This window comes from Orycteropus afer, unplaced genomic scaffold (genome assembly GCF_000298275.1).
Source record: "Orycteropus afer afer isolate SDZICR_OR568_19922 unplaced genomic scaffold, OryAfe1.0 scaffold00183, whole genome shotgun sequence".
Taxonomy (NCBI): Eukaryota; Metazoa; Chordata; class Mammalia; order Tubulidentata; family Orycteropodidae; genus Orycteropus; species Orycteropus afer.
In genome coordinates, this window is record NW_006921770.1 from 4,310,374 (window position 1) to 4,336,562 (window position 26,189).

Genomic DNA, 26,189 nt, shown 5'->3' on the forward strand with positions numbered 1-26,189 from the left:
TACTATACAGCCACAGTAGTCAAAACTGCCTGGTACTGGTATAATGACAGACACATAGACCAATGGAAGAGAAATGAGAACCCAGAAATAGATCCATTGACCTATGGTCAGCTGATCTTTGAGTAAGGGCCAAAATCCATTAAATGGGGAAGAGAATGCTTGTTTAATAAATGGTGCTGGCAAAACTGGATATCCATTTGCAGAAAAATGAAACAAGAGCTATACCTCACACCCTAGACAAAAACAAACTCCAAATGGATCAACTTAAATGTGAAACCTAAAACTATAGAGTTACTCAAGGAAAAATTAGGGACAAATTTAGGGGCCCTAATAATATATGCTTGATAGTCTATTTACGCCATATATTGTTGTTGGTGTGTGCTGTTGAGTCGGACCCAACTCATAGCAACCCCTCCTTGGGTTTCCGAGGTGATATCACTATGGAAGTAGATTGCCATATATCATTGTTGTTGTTGTTATGTGCCATCGAGTCAGACCCAACTCACAACAACCACTCCTTGGGTTTCCAAGGCGGTATCACTTTGAAAGTAGATTGCCGAACCTTCCTTCCAAGGAGTGGCTTGTGGGTTTGAACCACCAACTTTCTGGTTAGTAGTCAAATGCCTTAGGCACTATGCTACCAGATCTCCTCATTAGCTATTAGAGAGATGTAAATCAAAACAACAATGAGATACCATCTTGCTCCAGCACTAGTAGCAAAGTTCAACAAGATAGAAAACAACAAATGCTGGTGAGGATGTGGAGAGACTGGGACTCTCATACATTGCTAGTGGGACTGTAAAATGGTACAACCACTGTGGAAAGCAGTATGGCGATTCCTTAAAAAGTTGGAATTAGAAATACCATTTGACCTAGCCATTCCATTACTAGGTATATATCTTAAAGAAGTGAGAGCCATAATAAGAACAGACATATGCATACCCATGTTCATCACAGCACTATTTACAATAGCAAAAAGATGGAAACAACCTAGGTGTCCATCAACTGAGGAATGGATAACCAAATATGGTACATACACACAATGGAATACTATACAACCCAAAAGAATAACCTAGAATCAGCAAAATACCATATAACATGGATAAACTTGGAAAACATTATGCTGAGTGAAATAAGTCAATCACAGAAGGACAAATATTATATTAGTCCGTTATTTTAAGAGTCAAGGAAAGGTTTATATATGGAAGGAAATTTTCTTTGTTGGTTACCAGGGGTGGGAAGAGAGGGGAAGGAACAGTGTTAAATAGGTAGAGAGAAGTATTGATTTGGGTGAAGAGAAGGGCAATGTACCAAATGTGAGTGATCAACATGGTGACACTGAGGAAGAGGAAGGCATAGAGAGGTACATGGGAGGTACAGACAACAAAGATGAACCCTTTTGCACATACAATACTGTGTTGTCAGTGAACGCTAACATGGGTATACAAGTGGATAGATGGGCGGACAGGCTGAACTATTAGGTAGTGTACCCAAGTGGGGAGTGTACTCAAGACCATGTATAGGGCTGGCAGACAATGGTCCTATAAGTGTATTTGTATGATCTGAATTCCCAGATGTATAGTAGAGCTGACAAGGGACAAGGTTGTAGTCTTCTTGGTCACAGCCAGCTACCCAGAGGGACTGAGTGGTTGAACCTGTGGGCTCGAGACAATAGTCACATTAAGCTCAATTGGCATAACATACTACACAAAACATTGTTCCACCTCCTACATTGGCGAGTACTGACTGAGATCTTAAAAGCTTGCAAGCAGCCATCTACATGCAACGATGGGTCTCTCCTCATCCAGAGCAAAGAAGAATGAAGAAAATCAAAGATTCCTGGAAATAATTAGTCCTAGCAACTGGTACACCATGCGATCTGCAGCCTATACAACTATGAGACCAGAAGAGCTAGATCGTGCCGGTTACCACTGTCAACCCCTCAGAGGGGGGTCTATGTAGGAGATCCTGGATAGAGAGGGAGAACAATGTGGAACAAAACTCAAAATCACTTGGGAAAAACCAGGGGGGGGGCCAGGTTTGCTGGTCTGATAGACCCTGGTGGAACCACTGAGACTATGGCCCCTAGCTGCCTTTCAGGTCTGGAATTGAACCCACACCTGTGGCTTCCAGCCAAACAAAAGACAGGCATAAGAGATGAACATTTACATCAGGTAGAAACACTCCTTGGAGAGAACAATCACAGGAGAAAGAATGGCTGTTTACGCACGGGGAGACAGCTCAGGGAACAGAAGTGCATGGAGAGATGGACACAGGGAAGAGGTGACTATTAGGAGGAAGTGGGAGGGGAGCTATTGCATTGGGGTAATTTGTAGTCAATGTCATGAAAGAAAGAGTATGTGAACTGCTGTATGGAAAGTCAATTTGCTCTGCAAACTTTCACCTAAATCACAATAAAAATAGAAAAAAAAAAAAGAAAGAAAGAGAGAGAGAAAAGGGAGGCAGAGTCCTAACACTCAATGCTAGTTTACTAAGGCGTCTGCTTATTCTAAGATGCATAGGACAAGGGGTAAGTAAAAGTAAAACAATAAATGGTCAGAAAACTGAGCAGAGACTCTGAGATTCTCATGGTAACCTGAAAACAAAAAATAAAGTTCAGCACCTACCACACAGAAGAAGAAATTAGGGCACACTCCAAGTCTTCAATAGGCTCTCCTAGATGGCAGTATTCTTATGAATTGGGGTGAACTAGGTAAACTGAATCTTATAAAGACCCAACTCAGGCCTGGCTCTGAATAACTATAGTGATCTGTTCTAGTCTAGTTGTCTACTAAACCATAGGGAGAAGTCCCTCTGATCAAACAAAGCATCATTCAGAGCCATTACAACTTTATCTTAGTTTCCTAGTGTTGCTGTAATAAAAATCCAAGTGGTGGCTTTAAAGAATAGCAATTATTTTCTCACAGTTCTGAAGATTCAAAGTACAAATTCAGAACATCATCCTAGGGGAAGATCATTCTTTATTTCTTTCAGCTTCTAGTAAAAAACGAATGAGTTGCTATTGAGTCAATTCCAACTCAAGGCAACCACATCTGTCTGAGTAAAACTGAACTCGGTAGTTTTCAATTGATTTTTGGAAGTAGATTACTAGGCCTTTCTTCTGAGGCACTTCTGTATGGATTCAAACTTGCAACCTTTCAGTAAGCAGCAGAACGCATTAATTACTCGTATCACTCAGGGAGTTCTCAGCTTCTGACAGCTGCCAGCAATCCTTGGAGTTCCTGAGCTTATACATTCATTGGCCTCCATTATTACATGGCATCCCCCTGTGTTTGAACTCCCCTTTAAACAACAATACTCAGATGGGATTAGATGTAGGACCTACCGTACTCCAGTACTTTATTAACATAATAAAAGAAAAATCCTGTTTCCAAACAATATCACATTCACTGGTGTTGAAGTTGCTCAGGATTGCAAAATATTTTGGGTGGACACAATTCAATCCAAAATGAAACAAAATGTTTACAAAAAAATGTCCAACATTCAGTCAAAAATAAGCATATTAAAAAGAAAAAAAAAAAAAAAAGCAAATAAGACCAATGGCAAATACTAACAACACAAACAGACCCAGAGATAATCCATATATTGGAATTAAAATATGTTCTGAACATTGAAGAAGAAAAACTGTGATTTACATATTCAAGAAAATATATGACAAAAAATGAAGAGTTTTACCACAGAAACAACTAGAAAAATACAACAGAAAGTTAAAATTTGAAGATGATTTTAATATCAGAATGGACACAGCTGCAAATAAGATTAGGAAATTGCAGTACAGGTTAATGAAAATACACATCCTAAAACATGGAAAGACAAAGACGGAAAACATAAAAAAAAAAAAAGTAAGAAACATATGAAGGTCTAACACATATGTAATCGCAATGTCATAATAATAAAAGAGAAAAACTAGAGCAAAACAAGAACCAATTAATTGTATGCTATCTACAAGAGAGGTACTTTGTTCTTATTGTTGTTAAGTGCTATGGAATTGTCTCCGACTCAAAGCAACCTCACAGACAGCAGAACGAAACATGGCCCAGGCCTGTGCCAGCACCATGATCTTTGCTATACCTAAGACCATCGTTGTAATCACTGTGTCAATCCATCTCGTTGAGGGCCTTCTCTTTTTTTTTTCTCTTTTTTTTGTTGTCCTTCCACCTTACCAAGCATGACATCCTTCTCCAGGGAATGGCCCCTTCTTACAACATGACCAAAATAGCTGAGAAGTCTGGCCATTCTCACTTCCAAGGAGCATTCCAGCTGCACTTCTTCCAGGACAGATATGTTAGTTCTTTTAGCAGTCCATAGTACTTTTAGCATGTTTCGCCAGCACCACAACTCAAAAGCATCAACTCTTTGGTCTTCCTTTTTATTGTACCACTCCCACATGCATATGAGGTAACTGAAAATACCATGACTTGTGTCAGGCACACCTTAGTCTTCAAGGAAACCTCTTTGCTTTTCAGCAGTTGAAAGAGGTCCTTTGCAGCAGATTTCCCCAATGCTATATAACATCTGATATCTTGACTGCTGCTTCCATTGCTGTTGATTGTAGAACCAAGTAATATGAAGACTGACAACTTCAATCTTTTCTCCCTTTATCATGATGCTGTTTATTGGACCCGTTGTGAGGATTTTTGTTTTCTTTATATTGAGGTGTAATCCATACTGCAGACTGTAGTCTTCAATTGTCCTCAGTAAGTGTTTCAAGTCATCCTCACTTTCAGCAAGCAAAAGCTGTGTCATCGGCATAACACAAGTTGTTAATGAGTCTTCCTCCAATCCTGATGCCATGTTCTTCTTCATACAGTCCAGCTTCTCAGATTATTTTTTCAGCATACGGATTTAATAAGTATGGTGAAAGGATACAATCCTGATGCACTCCCTTCTTGATTTTAAACCATGCAGTGTCCCCTTGTTCTGTTTGAATGACAGTCTATGTACAAGTTCTTCATAAGTACAATTAAGTGTTCTGGAGTTCCCATTCTTCTCAATGTTATCCATAATTTGTTATGATCCACATAATAAAATGCTTTTGCAGCATCAGTAAAACATCTTTCTGGTATATTTGAGCCAAGATCCATCTGCCATCAGCAACACTATCCCTCATTCCACATCCTCTTCTGATTCCAGCTTGCATTTCTGGATGTTCTCTGTCAATATACTGCTGTAACCATTTTTTAATTATCTTCAGTAAGATTTTACTTGCATATGATATTAATGATATTGTTCAATAATTTCCACATTCTGCGGGATCACCTTTCTTTGGAATGGGTACAAACATGGATCTTTCCCAGTCAGTTGGCCAGGTAGTTGTCTTCCAAATCTCTTGGCATAGCTGAGTGAGTGCCTCTAGTGCAGCACCTGTTTGTTGAAACATCTCAATGGGTATCCCAGCAATTCCTGGAGTCGTCTTTTGACACTTCCTTCAGTTCAGCTTCAACTTCTTCCTTCAATACCATTGGTTCTTAACCATATGCCACCTCCTGAAATGGATGAACATCAATCAATTCTTTTTGGTACAGTGACTCTGTGTTTTCCTTCCATCTTCTTTTGATGTTTCCTGCATCATTCAATATATTGCCCATAAAATCTTTCAATATTACCACTCGAGGCTTAAACTTCCTCTACAGTTCTTTCAGCTTGAGAAATGCTGAGTGTGTTCTTCCTTTTTGACTTTCCAACTCCAAGTCTTTGTACATTTCATTATAATAGACTTTGTCTTCTCAAGCTGCTCTTTGAAATCTCCTGTTTACCTCTTTTATCTCATCAATTCTTCCACTTGATTTAGCTATTTTCTGTTCAAGGGCAAGTTTCAGAGTCTCTTCTGACATCCATTTTGTTCTTTTCTTCCTTTCCTGTTTTTTAATGACCTTTTGCTTTCTTCATGTAAGATGTTCTCAATATCATCCCACAATTCCTCTGGTTTTCGGTCACTGGTGTTTAATGCATCAAATCTATTCCTTAAATGGTCTCTAAATTCAGGAGGGATATAATCAAGGTCATATTTTGGCTCTCCTGGACTTGTTTTAATTGTCTTCAACTTCAACTTGCAAATGAGCAGTTGATGGTCAGTTCCACAATCGGCTCCTGCCCTTGTTTTGGCTGAAGATATTGAACTTCTCCATCACCTCTTGCCACAGATGTAGTCAATCTGATTCCTGTGTACTCCATCTGGGGAAGTCCACATTATAGTCATCATTTGTGTTGTTGAAAAAAGGTATTCGCAATGAACAAGTCATTGGTCTTGCAAAATTCTATCATGCAATCGCCAGCATTATTTCTATCTCTAAGGCCAAATTTTCCAACTACCAGTGATTCTTCTTTGTTTCCAACTTTTGCCTTCCAGTCACCAGTGATAATCAGCATATTTTGATTGCAAGTTTGGTCAAATTCAGACTGCAGAAGTTGGTAAAAATCTTCAATTTCCTCACCTTTGGCTTTGGTGGTTGGTGTGTAAATTTGAATAATGGTAGTATTAACTGGCCTTCCTTGTAGGCTTATGGATATTATTCCATCACTGACAGCATCGTACTTCAGGACAGATCTTGAAACATTCCTTGTGATGATGAATGCCACACCATTCCTCTTCAATTTGTCATTCCTGGCATAGTAGATCAGATAACCATATGGTTATCTGATTCAAAACGGCCAAAACCAGTCCATTTCAGCTCATGAATGCCTAGGATAGCAATCTTTATGTGTTCCATTTCATTTTTGAAAACTTCCAATTTTCCTAGACTCATACTTCGCATATTCCATGTTCCGACTATCAATGGATGTTTGCAACTGTTTCTTCTCACATTGAGTCATACCACTTCAGCAAATGAAGGCCCCAAAGCTCTACTTTATTCATATCATTAAGATAGCCTCTACTCTGATGAGGCAGCTCTTCCCAGTCAAATTTTGAGTGCCTCCCAACATGAAAGGCTCTTCTTCCAGCACTGTATCAGACAAGGTTTCAGGGCTATTCATAAAATTTTCCAGTAATATATCAGACAGTGTTTCACTACTATTCATAATGTTTTCACTGGCCAATTCTTTGAGAAATGGATGGCCTCTTCCTTTTTCTGAATCTGTCTCAGTCTGGTAGCTGCACCGAAACTGGTCCACCATGGGCACCCCTGGTGGCACAGCCTCAAGCCTCATAGCAACATGCAAGCTACCACAGTATGACAAACCAACAGACAAGTTCATCTCCCTTAGCTGTTTCAACTGCACCGCTCACTTCCTGCGCTACCCTCCTACCTGTTCCTGCCGGCCCTATCTGCTGCTGCTCTCTGCCACCTGGGGCTCTCCCCCATCTGCCTTACCTGTTCCAATTGACAGCCCTGTCTGCCTCAGCTCCCTGCTGCCTAGGGGCTGTCCCCACCCACCTTACCTGTTCCAGCCACAGACCCTGTACTTTAAACATAAAAAATCAAATAACCTAAAAGCAATGAGCAGAAAAAGATATGCCAAGAAAACAGCAAAGCATAAGAAAGTTGGCATGGTTGTATTAATGCTAATATAGTCTTTGAGACAAGGTGTTTTATTAGAGATAAAAAGGGATAAACCATAATGATAAATGAATTTAACAAGAAAATATAATATAATAATATATTGTGTACATACCTAATACAGAGCACCAAAACACATCAAAAAAAAAAACCTAATAGGAGAAAATGGAAAAATAGAAAAATCCACAATTATAACTGGAGATTTCAAAACTTCTCTCAATAACAAGTTGGCAAGCAAATACCAAAAACAAAAGAATATACATGATCTTTACAGCCAGAATGCTCCTTAGAAATGTGGATGGTGAGACTTGGTCTTACTCACTTTGGACATGTTATCAGGAGGGACTAGTCCATTGAGAAGGACATCACGGTTGATAAATATAGTACAGTAAATTACTTAGTGTGGCTTTTCTAGCCATGGTCTTTGTTACTCCTGCCAGATAACTAGGTGAAAATATGCAAATGTAAGGTGCTTATAGCCCAAGAAAGGTATTGGACAGCTTGTAAGTAATGTAAATAAGGAACAAGGCACCCTTGTGGGGGTGGGACTTGTGCAAATAAGATGTATGGAACCCTAATGTGGGGTTGTCAGTTTTACCATTCTGCTAGGCTTAAAATGAGCCCTCTCAGAGGTAGAAGGGGGGATCTCACTACCATCAAGACAGAGAAGAGCCAAGAGTGGAGCACGTCCTTGAACTTAAGATTCCTATGCTGAAGATATGGCTGAGAGATGGCAGCAGCAGCAATAGCAGAACTGAGAGATTGGAACACAACAGAGAGGTGGGCTTGCCAGCCTACAACACAAGAAAGCTGAATGCCTTTGGGCAGCAGGCTTGCTGGTGAAGTGGAGTACGCCTAGCGGCAGACCTAAAAGAGCTATGTAACTTGCCCAAGCAAGACAGAGGCCAGTCCAAGAGGCTGAGGGCCAAAGAAAGACTGCTTGTGGGCCTGGGAGAGGGAGGGTTGTCCTGATTGAAGATGTATATCCTAAGCATTACTGTACCTGAATTGTAACCTGTTGCTTACCTAATAAAATAAACCCCATAAATCCTATGAGTATTGTCTGAGAGTTCCGGGTGGCCACTGCAACAAATTATCTAACACAGCAAAGAAGTAGACTGTTGGAAGAGAAATGGCTGGTGTCAGAGTTAGTAGAAAGGTTAGAGTGGCAAGTCTAACTTCTGCCTCATGGGCATCAGCTTTGGGCTGTTGTTGTTAATCCTTTCCTCTCCTGCTCATGAGTTACAAGAGGTCAGAGGATATGATGCCCTTATAGCTGTTCTGCAATAAAGTAGAGGGTCACGAAAAAGAGGAAGACCCTCAAGGAGATGAACTGCACAGTGGTTACAACAGTAGGCTCAAACATAGCATTGATTTTGAGGATGGTGCAGGACCAGGCATAATTTCATTCTGTTGTATGAGATGAAGCTGACTCAACGGCACCTAATAACAACTGCCAGTGTCTTGATGCACTTCACAAAGCATCTTCCATTTCTCATTATGAGGCAATGGATGCATCTCAAATTTTTACAATAGGCTTTATAGGGGTTGGTTCTTAATTACAGGTAGTACTTAAGTCACACATTTATAACCTGAGGACTGCCTGCATGTGTAACACCACCAAAAAAGAAAGAAAGAAAACCAAACAATTAGCAATAAATCTAACAAAAGACATGTAAGTCCTATGCAAAAAAACTTCAAAATACTGAGAGAAGTTAAAAAAATCTAAAGAAATGGACAAATATATCACTTCATCAATTCAAAGACTCAATATTATAGGCACTATTCAAATGTCCCATAATTGATCTATAAATTCAATGCAATCCTAGTAACACTCATAATCAAAATCAAAGGCATGTTTTCCATATATGTGTAAATTGACAAACTGACTCTAAAATTTATATGGAAACATGAAGAACAAGAATACTCAAGTCAATCTTGCAGATCAACAATATCACAGGAGAGAAACTATCATGTATTAAAGCTTATTACAAACATAGATTAGTTAAGGCAATGTGGTATTGCTAGAAGATAAACAGTCCAATAGCATAGAATAAACAGACCCCCCACCCAACTCGAACTCCTATCTTTAGGATAAAATGACACTGAAATGTGGTGCAGAAAAGATGACTTTTCAAAAAACAGTGCTTGGTCAATGAAAAAAAAAATTATTTTCAATATTATAAATAAAAAAGGACTAAAACAATGAAGCCGCTCAGAAATAAATTATTAACAACTTACTGAGACAGGCAAAGATTTCTTAACCAGACATATTAAGCAATCATTAAAAAGAACAATTCTGATACACTGTTAACACATTAAAATTAGGAAACTCTTCATCATAGCCCAGTATTTGGGAACTTCTTAATATAAACAGTCCGATAATTCACCTAATCCCGTTTATGTAGCATTCAGAAAACTGGTTTTGCTTTTGTGAGCAAAATTTTATTTAACAAAATTAAAATCATAAAACTCATGAGAAGTTCAAATAAGAATGATTTCTAATAATTTTAATAATTACTAAGAACTTAACAAAGAATCAAATAAAAGATTTTGTATTCAATATGTGAAATAGCACTGTTTTCATCTGCATATAAAAATTCAATTTTACTTGTAATGTTAAATTCTGTTAATAATATTCAGTTATCACTGGTGATTAAAATATACAGCGAGGTATAAAGTAGCCTGTTAAGTAGACATGAACCAAGCCAACTAAAATTAGAGTAACGACTCAGAGCAGCTCTCTCAGAATAGCCAAAAAAAAAAGCCCCTGATGGGTCAAAAATAATCTGAGATATGCAGTAATAATTCTGTTCTACTATTTATTTTTCCATATAATTTTCCATATATTTTTGTCTGTCAGTTTGTCATACTTGGTGGAATGTGTGTTGCTATGATGCTGAAAGCTCTGTACTGTATTTCAAATACCAACAGGATGACCCATGGGAAAGGTTTCAGTGTAGCTTGCAGACTAAGACTAGGAAGAAAGGGCTGGGAATCTACTGCCAAAAATAGTCAACAAAAATTCTACAGATCACAATAGAATACCGTCCAACATAGTGCTGGAGGTAGGTTGGAAGGCACTTAAAACTGTGACTCCCACACAATGACTGAGTTGTTGTTATGTGCCGTCGAGTCAGACCCAACTCATAGCGACCCCTCCTTGAGTTTCCAAGGCAGTATCACTATGGAAGTAGATTGCCCCATCTTCCTTGTGAGGAGTGGCTAGTGGGTTTGAACCACCAGCCTTCTGGTTAGCAGTCAAGTGCCTTAGGCACTATGCTACCAGAGCTCCTAATAATTGAGTAAGACTGTGCAAATACAGTGTTTGTGGCCCACTAAGGGAATTAGAATGCCTGCTAAGAATCTAAATAAGGTGAACTGAACCCATGTGGAAGTAGAACCATGCAAATAAGGTATATGGAACCCTAACAAGAGAACTGGTCAGTTTTGCCATCCCACTAGTCTTGAAAAAGAGCAAGAGGGAACCTCGCTTCCATAAAAAAAAAAAAGAAAGAAAGGAACTACGAGTAGATTATGTCATTTAAACCAAGGATCCATGCACCAAGACCTTCCTAGACCAGGAGACAGAAAGAGAGAGTTTTAACACTGGAGACAGCGAGAAGCAGTGGCAGAGAAATGGCAGCAGCAGAGGCAGCAGAACCAGGAGACCAACAGGAGACAGCACAGTGGGTTTCCCAGATGACGGAGTGACAGAGTGAGAAAGCTAAACATCTTCAGGCAGATTTGTTGGCAGAGTGGTGCCTTCAGGCACTTGGCAGAGCTAGGCTTGCCAACCCACAAAGCTAAAGAGCTGAGCCCCTTCAGGCCAAGGATTACTAGCAGAGTAGGGTACCTCTGGGCTCTTACTGGTAGAGCTAAGGAGCTTTGTAACACTCGCCTGAGCAGGGCAGAAGCCGGGCCAGCCCAAGAGGCCCAAAAGGCCAAGAGGCCAAGGGTGATGGAGAAGTCTGCCTGTGAGCACAGCCAAGAAGCTGTCCTGACCATAGAACTGTATCCTGAGTTGTTTCTGATCCTGAATTACACAACTTGTTACTTCCCTAATAAGCCCCACAATCATGAGTATTGTCTGTGAATTCTATGTGTCCAATTAAATGAATTATCAAACCCAGCAGAGCAGTAGAGAGTGCAATGGGAAGGATGACTGGTGTCAGAATTGTTTTTTGTTTGTTTTTTAAAAAAAAAAGTTAGAGAGAGGAGGTATATCTGACTTTCATCTCATAGGAAGCAGCTTTTGGCTGATGCTCAAGGTGATTCTCTCTTCCCCTCATGAAGACAGAGGTCAGATGCCTCCACCATTTTTACACGTACCAATGACTGTGAAGATGACACAGAATCAGGCAATGTTCCATTCTTTTATACATGGGGTCATCCTGAGTCAGAGCCAACCTGAGAGCAACTAACAACCCCCACCATTTATTAAGCAGAGAAAACTCAGTTTGTTCAGCCAACTTTCTCCAAGTAGGGAAAAACATCCTCTATCTTATTTACTCAAAAAATCTCCTTAGATCAAAGAAGCAGAAGAGAAGAGTGAAATAAGATAGGATTAGCTTTCCAGAGAGCACAGGTTAAAAACTGGAAGAGGGGATTACATACCTATATTTTTTAAATTTATATATTTTATGTTTGTAATTAATAATATGGGAGCTCTGGTAGCATAGTGGCTAAGACACTTGCCTGCTAACCAGACGGCTGGTGGTTCAAACCCACCAGCCACTCCTCGGAAGGAAGGTTGGGCAATCCTACTTCCGTAGTGATACTGCCTCAGAAACCCAAGGAGGGGTCGCTATGAGTCAGGGCCGACTCGACGGCACATAACAACAACAACAACAACAACAACAATTAATAATATATATATGCAAAAAAAGGTATCATCTCACCATAGCAAAGTTCAAAGTAACAGAAAACAACAAAATGCTAGCAAAGGTGTGAAAAGACTGGAACACTTATACTCTGTTGGTGGGACTGTAAAATGGTACAACCACTGTGGAAAGCAGTATGGTACTTCCTTCAGAAGTTGGAAATAGAAATACCGTATGATACAGCAATCCCACTACTAGGTATATATCCTAAAGAAATAAGAACCATGGCATGAACAGATATATGCATATCTATGTTCACTGCAGCATTATTCACAATAGCAAAAAGATAGACACAACCTAAATCTCCATCAACAGATGAACAGATAAACTATGGTACACAGATATAATGGGATACTAAAATAAATAAATAAATAAATAAACTCACTGTCATCAAGTCGATTCGACTCATAGCAACCCCTACTTGGGTTTCCAACGTGGTATCTCCATGAAAGCAGATTGCTCAGTCTTCCTTCCAAGGAGTGGCTGGTGTGTTTGAACTGCCAGCCTTCTGGTTAGCAGTCAAATGCTTTAGGTACTATGCTACCAGAGCTGCCAATGGGATACTAAACAACATTAGAGAATAATGATGAATCTGCAAAACGCCTCATAACATGGATGACCCTAGAGGACATTATGTTGAGTGAAATTAGTCAATCACAAAAGGACATTTATTGCTTAAGACCACTATGGTAAAAAGTTAAGGAAAGGTTTATACAAAGAAAGAATTGTTCTTTAAAGGGGTGGGAAGTGAAGGGAGGATAAATCACTAACTAGAGGGTAGATTCATATTAACTTGGGGGAAGGGAAAAACAATGTATAAGAAGAAGGAGGTCAGCACAAAACGATCAAGGCAGTGTGAGACACAGGGAGAAGCACAAAAGTTAAAGGCAACGAAGGTGAAAACTATACAATCCTGCAATAATAGTAATAATAATAATTTACAAGCAGATGCATGGACAAATGCTCAATGTGAACAGGGGTAGAAGGCAAATGGGACTATAGCCATGAATATATATAGAGAGAGAGATTTGACAGAGGCTATCCCTACATATGTATTTGTATGTGCTACAAATATATCCATGAATGTAGGAGAGCACACAGGGGATAAGGTTATGAAAACATTTTAGTCATAATAACCAAACACCTTGATGGAATGAGTTGCTCGGTATGGGGACTCAGAACTACAGTCTCAATGGACACTAAGGTCAACTGTCATAACACAGTCCACAAGGACAATGTTCTACATCCTACTTTGGTGAGTAGTGATAGGGGTGTTAAAAGTTGGAGAGCAGCCATCTAAGGTGCAATTATTGGTTGCTCCCCATCTGGAACAAAGAGTGATGAAAATCAAAGATGTAAGAAACAATGGAGCACATGAATCCTAGCCTCCACGACCCTGAGACCCAAAGAAGAACTAGATGGTGCCCAGCTACCACTGGTGACCACTCTGAAAGAGATCACAATAAGAGAACCCAGAAAGAGTAGGAAAAAATGTGGAATAAAACTGAAAATCATAAAAAACACATCTTACTAGTTTGGTGAAGACTGGTGGGACCCCCAAGACTATGGCCTTAGACACCCTTCAAGTTAGGAACTGATCTTAACCCCTGTGACTCAACTGGCAGCCCAACGACAGGCCTCAGGAAGGTACGCACTCATTACAAGAGTCAAGCCTATGAGATCAAGAGGACAGCACAGTGCCGGGACAGAGCTAAGAAGGTGGGAGGGGATGTGAAGGAAGAATGAAGGGAAGGGGTTGGCACAGGGAGGAAGTGGAAAGAATGTTTATTATAGTGTAGGGATTACAGTCAATGTCACAAAACAGAATGTGTATGGATTGTTGAACCAAAAACAAATTTGCTCTGTAAACTTTCAACCAAATCACAATTAAAAAAAAAAAAACTATTCTCCAGTGAAAGATTAAGACATTGTAATATAACCTGAGAATTACTATAAATTTATGCTTTTGATCTAAAGCACAATACAGCCTCATATATAGAAAGGAACTAAATGATTATTTTTAGTCATGCATTCTTTCAAAATACAGTATCTTCAAACTTCTACAGATTAAAGAAAATTGTATAAAGGGTTAATACAGACCACCTCATTCTCTACCCATGTCAAACATCAAAGCAACACAAATTTATCTTTAACTTACTATGTAAAATAAAGGACACTGTGTATCCTCAACTATTGAGCACTTTACCTTTGCAGCAAGCTGTAGTCCAATTTCGTCAGCCTCAGCTTCCAATGTTCTGCTATATGGTCTATCGAATATATACTAAGAAGAAACAGGAAAGAAAAATTCCATTAAGACCATTTATTTTATGACAAAAGTAACTATATATATATATATATATACACACACACACATATATATATACTTTTTTTAATTCATGGAGATCTAAGATAAAGTTTTTATATTCTCTATGATTAACATTTAAGAACACCATGATATAAAATGAAATCTGTAGTGGCACAGTACGTCAGGCATTTGACTGCTAACCAGAAGACTGGAGGTTCAAAACCACCAGCCACTCCTCGGAAGGAAGATTGGGCAATCTACTTCCGTAGAGATACCACCTCAGAAACCCAAAGAGGGGTTGCTATGAGTCGAATCAAATCAACTCAATGGCAGTGAGTTCTCATGAGTATGATATAAAGTACAGCCTTTATTTCATCCATTAGAGATTAATAAGATGGAAAGAAGAGTAAAAAAATATATATATATCTATATGCCTACAAACTTCTGGGCGATCTGCAGGATCATAAATAGCTTATCTCCATTTTTCCAATTACAATCTCTGCTTACTGTGTAGAGGTTCCCATAAGAAATTTTATTGATACAGGCTTTTAATATAGCCAGGGAACATTTTGATCTTGCAGTTTTAAAAGAAAATTGAGAAACAGAGGTATATAGTAGCCAGTTTTAGTAGTCCCACTCACTGTCGTCAAGTCAAATCCGACTCATAGTGACCCCTCCTTGGGTTTCCGAGGCGGTATCACTACGTAAGTAGATTGCCCAATTGTCCTTCTAAGAAGAGGGTTTGAACCGCCAGCCTTCTGGTTATAGTCAAATGCCTTAGGCACTACCAACCTCATAGCAAGATGTTATTTTTTTGATAAATTATCTTAATTTCCTACTAAATATTGCTAAGTTATGAAAATGAAAATTTCTTCTGACTTGAATGAATAAAATACAAATAAATATTGTAACTAATTTTCCTAATTACATCTGTTTATGTGAATCCTTTCCAATTAAATTCTAATTTTCAGTAAGTACTAAAACTTTGTAGGAGATGAATCAATAGGCAGGAGTTTTGAGAAAAGAGCTATTAAATGGGGAAGTAATTTTTCAGAAGGGCTACATGTCAGTGATGGCTAGAAATAATGTAGTCAATCTGATCCACAATATATGACCATTAGGTATTACTTACCTCCCGCTTAATCACATCTGGTTTAGGCTGGTGAAGTATATTATACAGTGTCTGTAATCTCTATGAGCAGTTTGCAGATGTCTCATTAAGTCTACTGATAATATATTGACTAAAAAAACATAGCTTTAAAAGAAGAGAAACTTAACCATAGTCTCATGGGACAACTCAGTTAATTAGCATAAAATGTTCTACATCCTAGTTTGATGAATACCATCTGGGATCTTAAGAGCTTACAAGTGGCTGTCTAAGATACAGCTATTGCTTTCTACTCATTTAGAGCAAAAGAGAATGAAGGAAACCAAAGACTCAAAGAAGCAGCTAGTCCACAGGACTAATAGCCCGCATAAACTATGGCCTCTTCTAGCCTGAGACTAGAAGAACTAGATGGTGCTCAGCTACTACCGCTGATAATTCTGACCAGGGACACAACAGAAGGTCCCCTATAGAATGGAAAAAAATACAGAGCAAAATTCAAATTCCTAAAATAGGCCAGACTAGAGGAAGCCCCAAGACTATCACCCTAAAATAACTTCTGAACTTGGAAATGAACCTACTCCCAGAGGTCACCTTTCACACACATAATAGATTGGCTTATAAGATTAACAATATCACCAGTGAGTAATGTGCTCCTTTAAACAATCAACTGTATAAAACCAGTCAACATTTACACAACAACAAAGATGACAAGGCAAAGAGGGGCAGGGAAGCTAAGATCAATGGAAACAGAACAAACAGAATGGAAATAATGAGACTGTTGACACATTGTGAAAATTATAACCAATGTCACAGAATAATTTGTGTAAAAACTGATAAATAGGAACCTAATTCATTGAGTATACTTTCACCTAAAACACAATAAAATATTTTAAAAAAAAAAAAGATAAACTTAGGTTCAATTTCAAATAGTGACACTTTTTAACCTGACCTAATTGCTAAAACCTACTAAACCCCAGTAGCCTCGTATGTAAAATGGAACAAGTAACAATTATCAACCTACTACTAGGTTTGCAGAGAGAATTAAATGTGTAAACAACAATAATAACTCATATCACTTACTTTGTGCTAGGTACTGTGCTAAATGCTTTAAATTAGTGGTTCTCAACAGGGTGTGATTCTGTCTCCCACAAGACATTTGGAGACATTTTTGACTGTCATGACTTGGGGAGGAGGGCTACCGGCATCCACCGGATAGTTGTTGTTAGCTGCCATCAAGTCAGTTCCCACTGCTAGCAACCCTGTGTACAACAGAATGAAACACCTAGTCCTGTGCCATCCTCATCATCACTGCTACGTTAGAGTTCGCTGTTGTTGCCACTCTGTCAAACCATCTTGTTGAGGGTCCTCCTCCTTCTCACTGACTGTCTACTTTACCAAGCATGATACCCTACTTTATGGACTGGTCCCTCCTGATAACATGTCCAAAGTAAGACAAAGTTTTGCTATCATTCTAAGGAGCATTCTAGCAGTGCTTCCTCTAAGACAGATTTGTTCATTCCTCTGGCACTCCATGGTATATTCAATATTCTTCACCAACATCACAATTCAAATGCATCCATTTTTCTACAATCTTCCTTATTCATTGTCCAGCTTTTGCATGCATATAAGGTGACTGGAAGTACCATGGCTTTGGTTAGGCAAACCTTAGTTTTCAAAGAGACATCTTTGCTTTTTAAGATTTTAAAGAGGTCTTTTACAGCAGATTTGCCCAATGCAATACACTGTTTGATTTCCTGACTGTTGCTTCTGAGCATTGATTATGGATACAAGTAAAATTAAATCCTTGACAGTCAATCTTCTTTCCATTTATCATGATGTTGCTTATTGGTCCAACTATGAGGATTTTTGTTTTCTTTATGTTGAAATGTAATCTACACTGAAGGTTGTAAGTCTTTGATCTTCATCAGTGTTTCAAGTCCTTTCACTTTCAGCAAGGTTGTCATCTGCGTATCACAGGTTGTTAATAAGTCTTCCTCCAATCCTGATGCCATTTTCTTCATATAGTCCATCTTCTCAGATTATTTACTCAGCATACAGACTGAGTAAGTATGGCGAAAGGATTCACACAACCCTGACACATACTTTTCCTGATTTTAAACCACCTACTAGTGCCTATGGCATTTGACTGCTAACCAGAAGGCTGACGGTTCAGACCTATCAGCCACTACTCAGAAGGAAGACAGGGCAATCTACTTCTGGAGAGATACTACCTTGGAAACCCAAGGAGGGGTTGCTATGAGTCAGAACTGACTTGACGGTACTAAGTTTGGTTTTTTTGGTTTAGTATCCCATAGTTCTGTTCGAGCAACTACCTCTTTCTTGGTCTATATACAGGTTCCACATGAGCACAATTAAGTGTTCTGGCATTTTTATGCTTCAAAATGTTATCTATTATTTGTTATGATCCACAGAATTACATGTTCTTGCACAGGCAACAAAACACAGATAAACATCTTTCTTGTATCTCTGCTTTCAGTCTATGCATCTATCATCAGCAAAGATAGCCTTCGTTCCACATCCTCTCCTGAATCTGGCTTAAATTTCTGGCAGTTCCTTGTCAATGTACTGCTGCAATTATTTTTGAATTATCATTGGGTAATTTTCTGAAGTGGGTAGAGACCAATGATACTACTAAACAGCCTACAATGCAAAGCATATTCCCTCAAAGCAAAGATTTCTTCAGTTCAAAATATCAATAGTGCCAGGTTGAAAAAGCCTGCTTTATAAGTATCATTTAGTCCTTACAAGATGACTTTGAGTTCACATGATAGTTGGAGCTGTGTGTCAACTTGGCTGGACCACAATTCTGTGTGGTTTAAGGTGTTGTGATGTGGTTATTCCCATGATGGGATCAGATAATTATGTTTGAGCAGGCAATCTGTTGAAAGGGAGTTTCCCTAGGGGTGTGGCCTGCTTCCAGTATATCCAAGAACATCCTGGGAAAAGAGACATTCTTCTGTGGATCAGGATTCTGTTGTGCTGCTTACTACTGTCGGCGAGTGAACAGTCCACCATTCGGCCTGGAGATCTTGGATTCGTCATTCATTGAAGTCAACAGCTGGTGTGCTGCCTGCCAGCCTTGAGCTCCACAGCCCCCGTGGTTGCAAGAGTCGGGAAAAGCCTCTAGTTTGACGTGGAAAAGCCTCCAGCTTGATGTTTGATCCAGGAACTTTGGACTTGCCAGCTTCTATAAGTGTGTGAGCCATTTTCCTAAAGGCTTAATTTCTCTCTCTCTATATATATATATACATAAGCTTTACTGGTTTTGTTTCTCTAGAGAACCCAGTCTAACTCAGAGTTAGCCAGTATTATTACCCTTTTTTTACAGATGAAGAAAATGAAGCCAATCAAGGCAAAATAACTTAACCAATTCTACAAAATTTAAGTCTAAAAGAGCGTAAATTCCAACACAGGTCCATCTGACCAGTCTGTACTCTTAAGCTCTGAGCATAATAAATCTATGGTGTTCATCCTAACATTTAGTATATAGTAACCACACCAAACCAAACCCACTATCATGGAGTCACTTGCAACTCACAGTGACTCTTTAGGACAGAGTAGAGCTGCCTTATAGACTTTCCAAGGCTGTAAATCTTTATGGAAGCAGATGGAGCAGTTTGGGGGTTTGAACCAGTAACCTTTTGGATAGCAGCCAAATGCTTTATCAGCCTATAATAAGCACTCAACCTCCACTGGATTTCCAAGGCAGTAAATCTTTATGGACATAGACTGCCTTATCTTCCTTCCGCAGAGCAGCCAGTAGGTTTGAACCACCAATCATCTGGTAATCAGTCAAATGCCTTAGGCACTGCACCACCAGAGCTCCTTCTAAATGTTAGCTATTACTAATAGCTCTCAAAACCTTACCAGTTAGAGCTGTAGGAGGGCTGCTACATTATATCCAAATTTTTAAGATTACAAAAATAACAACCCCCAATGGTGTAACTACTGTATCTTCTTCCCTCCTCTGACAAATGACTGTCAGCAATTCCCTTCCCTGTTCATTTCACAATCAGAATTCTCTTCTGCCATCCAATCACAGTGAGCAAGGCCTTCTAGATAGAAAAACAGCTTCTTGTCACCAAATTTATTGGGCGGGAGGCTTGATTTTTAGAGAAAGAATTCAAACAAGAGTAATTCTTACTTTATTTTCAGTTTATTATTAAACTGAATAATTACACTAAAGTGGCAGGATTCATCAAATATTTCAAGATGAAAAAGAGGTTCAAGTTATCTTTCTTATAACCAAATGTGATTCAATTACAGAAAAAGAAATCTATTGGTAGATGGAAAAAAGATTACATTAACTCCTTTGACCTCTCAGCAGGTCAGTGGCAGAAAAAAAAATTCAAAATATGAGATCCTATAACCTAAGCAGGAGCCCTGAGGGCACATTGATTAAATGCTTGGCTGCTAACCTAAAGGATGGTAGTTCAAACCCACCAGCTGCTCCAAGGGAATGAGTTTTGGTTATAGCTTAAGCAGTAACTATTCTTTCTTTTTCCCTTTAAGAATCTTTACTTCAATATAAATGAAGCCAAATGATATGACAACAGTGAATAAAAGACTTAGTTATCCAATTTCAAAAGCAATTTGTCTGAAAGAATTTTGCACATTAGATTTAAACAGCACCCAGATGGTACTCAGATGGGTGCTCCAAAAATCATTAAATTAACAAATAACAGACTGTTCCTAAATAACCAAACCTCTCAGGACAAGTGGAAATATCTGAAGTAAGATATAAAATAATCCATCACAGTTAACAAAGCAACTATTAAGATTGCAAGACCTACTTTCAATAGTGCAGTATTTTGAACAAAATGAGAGATTCAATAGATTTTATAAGATGATTATCATACAAAAGCACTAAAAACAAAAGTTAAGAAAAACGTGCCCACTGAATAGTTTCCACGCAGTGCTGGTTTAATGGGACTAACACTGAAAAAAAGAAACAGAAAGAGAAGACAGTGGTAACACAGCTTCAGCCAACTTTGTATCCATAAAAGTTTACAGGTGTAAGAGTTCCCTGTCAAAATAAAAATATTTTAGGGAAGGAGAGTTCATTCAGTTAGTACAGCACAGTCACTATAATAAACATAAGTGGAAAGTAGGAAGGTAGAGTGACAGAAGGAAAGGAAGGGTTAATAACTAGGTTTTCTCCCAGTAAAACTAAACTATGCCCCCCCAAAAAAATTATATTAACCAAAAGCTGCAAGCCCTCTAACACATCAATATCTACTATTTGAGAGATGTAGTATTTCTTAATTTAAATGCTCATATATAAGAACATCTCCTGAAAATGAGATAAGACACTAAAAATTAGTACCAATATTTCATGCTAAAATGTGAAAATATTTCTGGTTATTTGTTGATTGACAGTAATATTAAAATAACCTCAGCATTCAAGTTATTGTCTCTGACTTACCTCTTGCAATTTAGACTGTATCCACTGGCCCAAAAGTGCCAAACTATCTCGAGGACAAATGGCCCAAATCATTGTGAGAAAAATCAGACCTAGGAGGTCCAACAAATGAATCATGCTAGCCTTTTCTGCCTGAGAATAAAAAAAGGAATGAAAATTAAATTTAATAAATTTAGACAGTTTATGCTCACATTTTCTAGTTCATCAAATGTAATCACAATAATTACATATGTTTAACTGATCTACATTCTGAAAGCTTTCCTTTTTTTCTATATGTTATCCTTTCATGGTGTTTTCCCTTCCCCTGCTTACATACTTACATGCATTCATTTAACTAACATTTATTGAGCTGCTTACTATGTTGTTGTTGTTGTTATGTACCCTTGAGTCGAACCCGACTCATAGCAACCCCTATTAGTCATGATATAATGACAGGTTCATTTACCCACAGTTTCTTATTCTAACAAATATCCCAGTCTTGTGAAATAAGTACAATTATCTCTATTTTACAGATAACAAAACTGAGATAGACAGATATTAAGAGCTGCACAAATTCACACAGCCACTTGTAAAAGGCCCAGAAATCAAACTTAAGCAATTCTAATTTCTAATATAGTTGCCATACCTTTATCAAAATCAAATAAACGTGTTTATTTATTATACTCGTGGGGTAGGAGCTCTGGTAGCATAGTGCTAAGGCACTTGACTGCTAACAAGAAGGCTGCTGGTTTAAACCCACCAACCATTCCTCAGAAGGAAGGCTGGGCAATCTACTTCCATAGTGATACTGCCTCGGAAACCCAAGGAGGGGTCACTATGAGTCGGGTCTGACTGGAGGGCACATAACAACAACAACAATATACTCACGGGAGCTCTGGTAGGGTAGTGCCTAAGGCATTTGACTGCTAACCAGGAGAAGGCTGGGCAATCTACTTCCGTAGTGATGCCACCTCGAAAACCCAAGGAGGGGTCACTATGAATTGGATCCAACTGGATGTAATACACAGGAGTATGATTCATTTATGCCAGTTAGTATTTTATAGCAGAGAATCAGGACCTATGAATTTTTGTATGTACTTATAAATACAGCAACCAAAAAGCTTTTATTTAAAATAATCATTTTTAGTAGTAATAAATATATCAAGTTTAATTCACTGAATTGTTCATTGTTGTCATTAAAGTTGATTAATAAATGTTACCACAATACTGATACTAATAATATAGCAGTTATTACCTGAATGTATGAAATGGCTAAAGGCTAAAAATAAATCTAAAATACTTTTAACAATATAATCTGCCCATGAAACATATTTTTCCTTATTATAAGAACTGTATGTCATGAAAAACAATTATGGAATTTTTAGCCTAAAAGGCTGAAACTAAAATAATGACATCATTATAGAAGAGCAAACCCTTGTTACTAACTGTTAAAGAATATAATTGCTATTATACAGTTTTAGAAATTAGAAATAAGCACACAAAATATATGTGTACTTCTGGAATAAAGAAAAAAACATAAAAGACAAAGTAATTAAATTGTGTTGATAATGTCTAAGACCCATGCCGAAGAAATATTAATAACTATCTTCTATTTTTCCGACTTATTTTCTTTTCATGGCTCATCTAATTATTGATCTTATACTGGTGAGATGACAACAATATGCTGAATATAAGGTGCTGAACTAGAGGACAGAAAAACAAATGTACAAAACAGTAATGTTATTTTGAATGCTAAAATGGCTGAAATCACAGTTACGAAACCATTACTTGAAAGATATTAGAGTGAGTATAATTACTTTATCTCAATTGCTTAGATATGTTCTTATATTAAGAAAATTATATTTTAAATTTCCTTGTAACTCAAGAAATAAAGAGGATAATTACTATTTGTGCTTCAGAAAAGCACAGCTTTGGCCCATCTCATCTTATTAATGCTCTAAGGAATAGAACTTGAGATGATTTTCAGAGATGATTACCATTATCATTTCCATTTAGAGTTAATATTATTTCCATTTCTGATATAGTATTTCATAATCTCTTCATTATTTACTGTCATGTTTTCAATTAAAAAAATAGATTTCTAATTAAGGAGACATAAGAACCATTCATATTTTTTTAATGAACAAGAAAAACAATCTAGGAAAATTAATTGTAAGAAAGCAATATTACTACTTAAGTGAGTATATCAGTGTTCTTGCTAAACATATACATGCTGCTTTCCTGAACCCGTACCAAGTCAAACAGATGTGTATTCACAGGCCATCCTATATTCTATTATATAGAATAGAAAGAAAAGTGATGCCAACAATCAGGTAAATGTGGTAAAAGACACACTGGACTTGCATACAGAACAGCTGGGTTTAAGTCCCAATTCTGCCACTATGTCACATTGGTCATGTTACTTAAAGCATTTATGTAAAAGAGGAATAACAACTACATACCTTATAAGGTTGGGATTAAAATTATGAATGAGGATATACATATTAAAAATCTCAGTAAAATGTAAAATGGAAAGTATCATTATTACTCTGCATTAATTATATATGGCACATCACTCTACAGACATTTTCAAAGAACTTCCAAGCTATCCTTGAGAATGAATAAAAAGGCAGGTAAACTGATTTACTCAAATAGTAGTATCACTTTCTTACAGTTAATTTTCTCACTATATTACAAGTGTATCAATAATTACGGAAAATTTAAAATCTAATCTGAAATAATTAGAGGTTGAGAATAATTACTCCTTAGCAAGAGACAAGTAATAAAAATAATATATAAGAGAAATAAATACTAATTATTCTGTATGAAATAATAAAGATCATAAAAATTCTCAACACTGGCCAATCTCATTATTTTAGGTAATGGAATAAGGCCATTTCTAAAAACTAAATTTCCATCATTTAAAAGAAAAAAAGAAATCTGAAATGACTGAGTTATTTAAAAGATTTAACTTGCTAACTTCAAAACATTATTTCAACAACTGAATACTTATTTTAGGTACTTACAGCATGCCCAAGTACTGCATGAGCTATTTCATGGCCAAGAAGGAAGGAAAGTTGATGAATATCAGTTACACTATTTAAAAGCCCAGTGAAAATAAACATTTGTCCATTCTGCACCATAAAGAAAATAATGTAAGCAATTAGAACATCATAAAAAAAAGAATAAGGACATTAAATTTAACAATAAAATTAGTTTGAGAACATTTACTTACTGGAAGTACAAAAGCATTTACATCTGGAGCATCAACCACATGAATAACCCAATTGATCTCAGAAATCCCCGGGATATCTTTATTACATGCAATTAGATGAGAAACCACTTCCTTAACAGTGAGGTATCTTGTGTCTTTCTCAGTTAGCATATCATTTTTAAATTCTTCCATCCACTGAAGAGTAAAAAAGCATTCTTTATTTTAAAAACATTTTTGCTGCACAAAAGTGTTTATATTGCTTCAAGCATAGTTACATGGCTACCTTAACACTGAACCTTTTAATTTTTAATTATGTCAAGATCTACATATATTAAACACTCAAATTTCTCAAATTTGAATTATTCACATAAAGACAATGTGGTTTCTCACAAATGGAATAAATTCAAATAATTATGATTATTCTAACAGACTAGAAGAAATAAAAACTTAATCCATTTTTTTCCATTAGTCTATAAAGAAATAAAATGCTTAATTATTATTTCTTCTTTGCTAAGTATTTTATAATCCAAAACACTGTCTACAGAACAGAAAAGATTTCATGTAAGGAAGTATAATACAAAAGATAATTATTTTCATAAGCCACAGAACAGAAAAACACCCTATACTTAACAAGAAGGTTTAACTATTATAAAAGGTAACATTTCATTGATTTTCAAGTGTTTTATTCATACATATTGAAATCACTGAAATTTTGGAACTAATGAGCATATTTTTTTCTACTTGATGGTGAGTAAGACTAGCTACTATATGAAGACATTTTATCTTCAGAAAAAGACCCTTTCTAGCACACTGAGAAAATTAAAGAAGTTCTGAAAATATTAATTTCCATAAAATATAAAATTTCTTTCATATGTGAATCAACAAGTTTGTAACCTTCTTCCTTGAGATGTATTAAAAATATCAGACTTTGCTGAGTATGAATTTGAAATACAGTCAGTCCCTGAGTTATGAATGTCCAACTGACATACAACCTATAGTTATTAACCAACCCCCATAGAGCCTATTACATTAAAAATTTGGTTTGTAATAACAAGTAGATGCTACTTTGCAATGTGCATCAAAATAGTATTATTATTATTATTATTATTGTATTACTATGTTGAAGATAGGAGCTCTGTTAGCGTACTGCCTAAGGCACTTGACTGCTAACCGGCAGGCTGGCGGTTCAAACCCACCAGCCACTCCTCAGAAGGAAGATGGGGCAATCTACTTCTATAGTGATACTGCCTCAGAAACCCAAGGAGGAATCGCTGTGAGTCAGGTCCAACTTGACGGCACGTAACAACTACAGCATGTTGAAGACGTTTTAGTGTATCCAGACATGTTTAATGTAGTTTATGCATAGGAAGATACACTATTTACTATATATTAAGAAAAACACTTGACTAACTGATATTAGATATAAATTATACAGTTTGTCCCAACGTATATACAAATTCAACTTAAAGACAGAGTTAGGAATGGAACTTTTCATCATAATCCATGGACTGCCTGTAGCACGTATGCCAATTAACAATTTTAAAAAGCAGTAATCAATATAAAACTATCTGAAACTGACTTCCAGTAAGATGGAGGAATAAAAACTAGGGGCAAATTTTGGGGCCCTAATATTAGGCATAGAAGGGGCTGTGGTAGCATAGTGGCTAAGACACTTGCCTGCTAACCAGACGGCTGGCGGTTCAAACCCACCAGCCACTCCTCGGAAGGAAGGTTGGG

At 37.4% G+C, this 26,189-nt stretch overlaps 1 protein-coding gene across 1 annotated transcript in view; it reads right to left on the reverse strand.

The window, feature by feature from the left end:
* OMA1 (OMA1 zinc metallopeptidase) overlaps positions 1-26,189 on the reverse strand; it is a 127,910-nt gene that overhangs the window by 80,590 nt on the left and 21,131 nt on the right. The window contains exons 3-6 of the mRNA XM_007947408.2: positions 24,474-24,647; positions 24,265-24,372; positions 21,263-21,391; positions 14,610-14,684 (exon numbers count right to left, since the gene is read on the reverse strand). Coding sequence (XP_007945599.1) covers positions 14,610-14,684; positions 21,263-21,391; positions 24,265-24,372; positions 24,474-24,647 — 486 coding nt within the window. The remainder of the gene's footprint in view (positions 1-14,609; positions 14,685-21,262; positions 21,392-24,264; positions 24,373-24,473; positions 24,648-26,189) is intronic.